The sequence below is a fragment of the Pinus tabuliformis genome, chromosome 4_1 (genome assembly GCF_031772625.1).
Source record: "Pinus tabuliformis cultivar Carrire ecotype Pingquan chromosome 4_1, CPIR1, whole genome shotgun sequence".
Lineage (NCBI taxonomy): Eukaryota > Viridiplantae > Streptophyta > Pinopsida > Pinales > Pinaceae > Pinus > Pinus tabuliformis.
Window position 1 is genome coordinate 987,004,946 of NC_142303.1, and position 8,449 is coordinate 987,013,394.

General features: G+C 33.4%; 1 protein-coding gene and 1 pseudogene across 1 annotated transcript; both read left to right on the forward strand.

The window, feature by feature from the left end:
• The first annotated feature begins 300 nt into the window (after window positions 1-300).
• LOC149179443 (LRR receptor-like serine/threonine-protein kinase FEI 1) lies at window positions 301-6,719 on the forward strand (annotated as a pseudogene).
• On the forward strand, window positions 6,705-8,031 carry LOC149179444 (uncharacterized). The gene is made up of 5 exons (XM_089423832.1): window positions 6,705-6,932; window positions 7,025-7,112; window positions 7,196-7,263; window positions 7,511-7,567; window positions 7,732-8,031. Exons 1-5 carry the CDS (start codon window positions 6,843-6,845, stop codon window positions 7,909-7,911), a joined length of 483 nt encoding a protein of 160 aa, XP_089279958.1. The 5' UTR covers window positions 6,705-6,842; the 3' UTR covers window positions 7,912-8,031.
• The last annotated feature ends 418 nt before the right edge of the window (window positions 8,032-8,449 follow it).

The following is an 8,449-nucleotide window of genomic DNA, read 5'->3' on the forward strand; positions in this document are numbered from 1 at the left end:
CCAAGACTTCAGATTGGTGTCTTATATGCTCATTTTCCCTTTCCCTAGCAAGAGTTTTGAACTTGAATTTACCTTTGTGCCACTGTTGTTGCGTAGTGTCTTGGACAATTTGGAACTCATCTTGATATATTTTGACTCTGATTTACTGATGTTATCAGCATCAACTAAGCCATCAGAGCTAGTTTCAAACAGAATCCTCATCGAAGCAATGATGACAATGGGCATGGCTCTTGCTGTCCTATTCTTCTTATGATACTTTTTTTGTACAAGAATGATGGGGTCAAGCAATCTTACACCAAAATGGAGCAGCAACTCCTGCAGCAAACAAATATCCAGCAAGTATATTTGCTAATCTCTTTCAACTTGTTTTCAACTTATCAGGTGGAAATTGATAAAAATCTCTCTCAAATGTGCTATATCACAGATGCTAAGCTGGTCATGTTCCATGGAGATCAGCCACATACATCTCAGGATATAATAAAGAGAATTGAAACACTTGATGATATTGATATCATTTGGTTTGGAGGCTTTGGTACCATGTAGAAATTGGTGATGGATGACAATAGTGCGTTTGCAGTGAAGAAAATTATGAACAATGGGGTAAAGATCAGATTGCCTCTTTGAAAGAGAGCTTGAGATTTTGGAAAACATCAAACATAGAAACCTTGTGAATTTGTGAGGTTATTGCAATTGTCCATCGGCCAAACTTCTTATCTATGACTACTTGCCTTTGGGAAGCTTGGACGAGTTACTACATGGTTAGTATATTGGCAATGTGAAATTTGTGAAATTCAATGAAATCTTTCGAGATGACTTTAGTTCTGATTTTAAGGTAGGTTATAATATTTTCAATATTGTCTGGCATCTAGAATTTTGGTGTTTGGAATCAACAAAATCAACTCTCGAATGGAGTGCTCGATTGAAAATAACATTTAGTGCAGATCAAAATCTGGCTTATCTGCACTAAGATTTCTATCCTCGCATTGTACATCGTGATGTAAAGCCCAGCAATATATTGCTAGTTGAGAATTTGGAGTCACATGTATCAGACTTCGGTCTTCCAAATTCTTGGAAGACGATGAGACACATGTGGCCACCATTATAGCTGGCACATTTGGCTGCTTGGCACCAAGTACCGATTTCCTTTAGTTCTACCCCTTTTTAGGATTTAGAGATTCTGTATCACCAAAGGTAGTCATATATTTTTATCCAATGACAGTCAATTGAGAGAGTATCTGCAAAGTGGGTGAGCAAAAGAGGAATCTGATGTATACAACTTTGGAGTTGTTTTGTTAGAGTTGCTCAGTGGCAAATGGCCAACATGCCAATAATTTGTAATAAAAGGTTTGAATGTTGTTGGATGGGTAATTTATGTTGTATTTTATCATTTTATAATTAAAATGATAATTTAATTTTGAAGTCATAGATATCATAATAATTTAATTTTAAAGTCATAGTAATCTAAGAACTTGTGATTTAAAATTGTAGAAATTTTAAATAATTAAACACTTATTCACAGACATTATCCCGATTATACACTATTGCGGAATACATGCATAATACATAACCTCCTCTACGTTGATCATCAATTTTGCAGCATTAAAAACAATGAAACATCAATCACGTGCGCACATTAACACAATATGTAACCCGGGGAAAACATACCGCTGAAAACCCCACACTATCTGTATATTATTATGATTGAGAACATGTAACAATACATAGTACAATACTCCTCACAAGTACTCAGTACTATCTCCACCTGTTACACACAAAACTAGCTCAGATCTGAATCAATCACAGGTTCAAATCTCCTCCACTGCTTTGCCTGCCTCCATTGCGCAATACTGCAAGAGAATAATGATGAATGGCTGAACCAAACTCATATTTCCTTTGCTGAACCACGCAATCCTCATTGGCAATACTCAATCCATGCATGTGCACAATCTCATGCACAACTATAGTCACAACTGATAGCAATCTCAACCTCTAACACCTGTCTCCACTGAATTGTCCATGCACTGAGTTAACTGATGTATTCTTTAGTTGCTTTATGAGTTAATAATTAGTGAATTAATTAATAATTAATTCACATCACTCATCACTAGTGTATTCGCAGTTAAACTAAATACAACTAGTTCAACCAAGTCAAACTAAACACAACTCCATCAACTCCTCAATCAACTCCACCAAACTCAACCACTTCAGTTCTAACTGAAGTCCATCATGCAATAGCTCAACTAACCCATAAGAAAAGCGTATTTCCTTCTGACAATTGCATGTGCCACATCCGTAGCTCGAACTGAAGTGCTCCAAGAGGATAAGATAATGTTTATAATCCAAATATTATTATGAGCTAATAATATTCGACTGTTCTATTTTTAGCCTAGCAGTCTAAAAATAGAAACCGCCCATATGTCTAAAAATAGAAGTCCATCTATTTTTACCAACATGACCAATCATCCACAAATAGCATCCTGCAACTCATAGACCATGATCCATATGTCTAAAAATAGACTTTGCGCCAAAAATAGCCTGCGGGCCCACTTAGTGAAGGCGACTCCTTTCCACTAAGCTCCATCATCTTGTTGCATTTTCAACAAAAATGCCCAAATTTTTTACTACTAGCTTCACCATCATGATTAGACAACTGCATTTCTAATTGAGTATAGAATGGAATACACACTATGACATTGATATCCCCATTCCAAATGCAGGTGAACACACTATTTGAGGAAAAATATGCTGGAAGAAATTGTTGATACATGTTGTGATTGTGGTTGTAAAGGCAGTTTTACAAATCATTGTGCGGTGCATAACTTCCAATCCTAAAGAACGTCCAACAATAAACCAAGTAGTTCAGATCCTAGAAGAAGATACAGTGTCTCCATACCTTAATGACTTTTATGTATCTAATTCAAAGTGACCATATAAATTCAATCTCAGGCCTTCCATACCCATTTTGGTAACTATTTTTTTCTCTTCTTTTGACAATAAGGAATATGTCTTTGAGTTTTGGCAAGTAATGAAAAGGAGAGGATTTTATTTTTTGTTGCTTTAAGTTTCCAAAGATTCTCAATATTCATTTAGTTGATTTCTTAACAAACCTAGATGTTCTTTTATACTTGCAAAGAGACCATGTGGGTTTTGATCATCTTATATTTAATTACAAATTTTCAGAGTTTCATGGTCTTATATACTTAATTGGTCTTTTACAGTAATTAGCTTTAGATCATTAGCATTTCATATCTGCTCTCTTGAACATAAAACGAACCATTGGTGTCATTTTTTTTTTATTTTATTTTTTTTCACCTTAGCAAATCCAATAGTTTAGATTGTATAAGTTTTCCAATATTACGTCATTAATTTTTTGTACAGTTATTGTCCCTTCACAATTCCTTTTCTGTTGTATTGTTCTAATTAATTATCCTAAGCCTCTTTGTCAAAAGGAAGAATGTAGTAAATTCAGTTATTGACAAGTTGAGGACATGTTTTTCTGTCTTTGGTGCATCCAAACTCATCATAGGAACAAAAAATTATGTTGTTTATGCAATGTTTTAGACACTATTTACATAAATTGAAATACCAACTGTGAGCAAGTACCACCTTAAACCAATGCTCAAAACTTGATCCATTTGATAGCATGCCATATTTCTTAGTAAATTTGAGATAATTTAGATTTTTACTTTTTGTTGCTCAAAATTTCCAAGGATTCTATTTTTTCTTCATAAACCCATAATTTTCTTTTCCACTTGCAAAAAGACCATCTAGGTTTTCCTCGTTTCATATTTAATTACAAATACTCAGAGTCTCATGCTCTTATACCTAATTGAAGTCTTTTATAGTAGTTAGCTTTAGATCATCAACATTTCATATCTTGGTTCTTGAACATAGAATCATTAGTTTCATTTCATTTTTTCCCCTTGAACAAATTCCATTGTTTAGATTCTATAAGCTTTCCAATATTACCTTGTTAAATTTCTAGATTCTTCTTGAGCTTTCACACATTCTTCTTTGTTATATTGTTCTAACCTATTGCCCTATGCCTCTTTGTGGAAAAAGAAGAATGCAGTGAAACAAGCCGCCAACAAGTTGAGGACATGCTTTTCTATCTTTGGTGCTTCTAACCTCAACATAGGCACAAATGCTCTTTATGCAAGGCTTTAGACACTATTTACAAAAATTGAGATACTAATTGTGGACAAGTACCACCTTAAGCCAATGCTCAAAACTTGATCAGTTGATAGAGATCATGCCATATTTCTTATGATGTTGTATACATTGTTTTAATTAAATCAACCTGTTTGATAATTGTACCATAGAAAAATGGTACAATTGAGGGAAAAAACAGTGGCTAGGTAGAGCGATGGCTCACTCTGAGATAATTTAGCAAACTACTTTGGACTAAAAATTAGGTGAATATCTCTAGCACTTATGGCAAGATTTATTTTTAAATTATACAATTGCAGTCATTTATATTTGATATAGTTGACAGACAATGTGTGGTCATAAGGAATGGACTGTAGTAGGTCAACTTTAAGATCAACCCTATTTTCCTATACTTATGAATTCTGGGGTCAAGTGTAACATAATGTTTAATTTAGTGTTATTGTTACATCCAGAATAGATGCCATGAGCCTTAGAGAAATGTGTTAGAAAATTGTGGAACTATTAATCAAACAAGAAATGACAAGGTTGGTGACACTATTTGTATGGCTTTGCATACATAGACCAAAATGTAAAAGTAGGAAAAATGTTAGGCGTAAATGAATTAAAATACTTCTTCAATCTTCCCTTAAGGTCCTTTTAAGTAGGGGAAGCGAATTGTAACAATGCAATTACTATCAATTAAAGATAACAAAACAAAAGTTTTTATGAAATTCAATATGATATGATGCATCCAAAAAATTAGTCTTGGTTGGTCTTATATATTGTTAACAAAGAAGATACTAGTGGTTACTTCTCATAGGCAGTGATTAGTGACTTTGGGATTGTGAAATAGATCCCACAAGAATTTTTTGTTAAATCATTATAGACTAAAGCCTCATTTTCATCAAAAACACATAACAATTAACACACACACCTGAATAATTAAAATGACAAAATCAAAGTTAAAATTTATATTTTTGTAAAAGAAACATCTAGATGGAAACTTTAATAAATTCGAAAGAAAATTCCATTATTTTTTATTTTTTTATTGTAAAGATATCAAACTACTAAATTTTCATTGTAATAATTTAATGAATTATTTTAATTTTCTATATAAAAAATGATATTTTAAAATTTAATTTTAATTTAAGTAGTTGAGAATTAGAGTGATATTGTTTAATTGTGACTAATCTTACTCAAGCCCAAAAAATTTAATCACAATAATATATGATTTTTAATAACTAACATTTTTTTCTTTAATTATCAACTTCATTTGAGAGTTTGGCAAACCTTATATGCATGCATTTAGTATTTGTATTCAAGCTTGATTTGCTGTTCAAATTTAAGTTCGAGATAACATGAGTCATGGCTGTTTTAATTATTATAATTATGGGGGGTGTATTTGTGTTCAAGCTTGATTTGCTGTTCAAAGTTAAGTTCGAGAGATCTTAACATGAGTCATGGCTGTTTTAATTATTATAATTATTATATATGTTGGAAGGATGAATTAAAATTTGGTTTTAAAAAAGCAAAGCTAATTAGGTTTGAGAAATCTTATTTTAATTTGAGTTATTGCTGTTTTAATTATTAAAATTTGATAAAAAAACAAAAAAATAGATAAATTATGAATTTTTGTTATTTAATTTTTTTATATATAAATATAATATTTTCAGAAAATAATTTAGACACTACATGTATAGATTCAACACTTCAAAAAATCTGGCAACTGAAATTTGTGATTCCCAATTAATCATGGCAAATGTTTAAAAAAAAAATTCCGTGTGACGAGTAAACTGTGGTTTTATAGGTCAACTATGGTTTTTTTTACTGAATAATATAATTACCTTTTATTAAAAAAATAACAAACTAAATTTCTTTGATTTACCACTCAAGCGGTACGATAGCTCTGGGGAACGTTCTGGATTTTCTGACACTAACCAGTCGATCTTTAGTGCCAATGAAGAGGATTTTAATTGTGTCACGTTATGTGGTCACTGCCAGAAAATATTCTAATCTGGAAGCGTGTCGACGGGGGCTCCATTATTGAGCTAATTAAATCACTGACATGCTATTGGGATTCTTCCTGTTGAAACTTGTTGCTACTCCTAAAACTCCCACAGACGGCTGGTTGCTTGAAGAACACATAACCACATAATTTCTCTCATTCATTGTGCGGTGTCAAACCTTCAGGATATGTCCACCACATTATGGATCCCGAAATTTCCGAAGACAAAATATTCAAATATAGACCGCCAATTCCACTTTGACACGTTCAATCTTTACTGACTCTGTAAGGCTCCGAAATAAGCGCTGGAAAGGTTTTGTTTGCTTTTCGTGCACCATAATATCTGGACATTCCAAATTCGAACCAAAAGGGAGCCTCTAGATCTTTACAAGCCCTTTTACTTTTTAGGTGGTGGATGGGGATAAGCATAACCTGCAATGAATTAAGTTTTGATCTTCTTGCATTGTCTCAGGGTTGCTTTGCTGCAACTTATAAGAAACCTTCCATTAAATTGATAGAAGTGTCCAGAGATAGCTGGACCCCTAATGTCGGTTATGCAATGTAGAGAAGCCAGAGGTTTTGGATATATATGATCATGTGATTTGATTTTCTACAGTGGAGATTCATTTTCCTGCCATAGAAGGTATTTCATATAATCGTGTTAATCCAAAATCAGTACATGTGAGCCATGGAGACTACATCATTTTATTCCATTCTTGGGGTTAATAAGGACTCCTCCACTGCTGAAATACGCAGCGCTTACAGAAAGCTTGCAATGGTGAGCAGAAAATATTTGTTGTTTTTGTTTACTGTGGGGTAACTTATGTTGATGAATGCTATGTACTGATTCTGTCAATCCGTGAGTTGTAGAAATGGCATCCTGATAAATGGTCAACAGATCCTTCTTCATCAGAAACAGCCAAGCTCAGATTCCAGCAGATTCAAGAGGCTTATTCAGGTATTCTGAACAACCTGCACTTTTATGCCCCTAGCATTTATATAATATTACGCGTGATAGCTGAATGATTCTTGTGTTTGCAGTTTTGTCCGATGACACGAAAAGAGCGCTCTATGATGCAGGCATGTATGAGTCCTCTGAAGATATGGATGTAAGTTAGTTACAGAGTCTCTGCTTTGCTCATTAAAGTTTAGATCATATAATTAGCTATAATTCCAATCCTAACATGCATGAAACCAATAAACAATGGGAAAGTTTTGGCAAATCCTTTATCATAATTCTGCTAAGGATTAATGACAGTAATCGATTAATGGATTGTCATGTTCAGTATACTGAATTAATATGATGAATTATGCAAGCTCTCAGTACTAAGCAGGGCATGTTGTTGGTTATTGCAGGCGTTTTGCGATTTCCTTGATGAGATATCATCTCTAATGGCCACTGTAAGAGTCCAGGTATGAACTGATTGATGTTTTATATATTAGAACACAGGGTCTCTGTAACCCTTATGGAAGTTGGAAAGAGAAAGACCACGGTAAATCATCATCATCTATATATATATATGCCTGTTTTCAGCTTTTTTTAATGGTCAACCGTGAATGAATATTGTGAATTGCAGAGCAACAAAGACGACGAACTTCTACAGTTACAGGAAATGTTCACGAAAATGCTCGAGGAAGATTGGTTTTCAACAGATGATTTCGAGTCACGTAATGGAATCAGTTCCGAACACAGTTATGAGAAACCAGAAAATCGTCAAGATCATGATGAGCGCAGGGGGAGCATCAACGATTCTTAACCCTTGGATTTTAAACATGCAGAGAATGAACGCAATTGTGTGTGTAAATCTCTAAATAGATGTGCTAATTTCTTATTTTAATTTATTAGAATCAGGACAAAACTCGTCCACTTCTTGCAATTAGGCTGGTTGCAATTATGCTGTAAATTCTCTTGAACATCCGTTCAAGAAACTCTATTTTTTCATTGCAATTTGTTATGTTGTAAATTTTCTTGAACATCGTTCAAGAAACTCTATTTTTTCATTGCAATTTGTTACGTTGTAAATTTTCTTGAACATCGTTCAAGAAACTCTATTTTTTCGATGTTCAAGAAACTCTATTTTTTCATTGCGATTGTGATTTGTTATTGATATTAACGGTCAAGATTAGTTTACCAAGTCATTATTTTTTTTAAATGATTTTCTTAAATCAAAGATGTAGGTAGAACATTCGGTGAAGAACTGAATTTCGAATTTTTGTATCCATGCTTGGTCCAAACATTAATCTTCAACATTACAATGAATGAGGTGGTATGCCCCCTTGATCAAGAACTTAAAT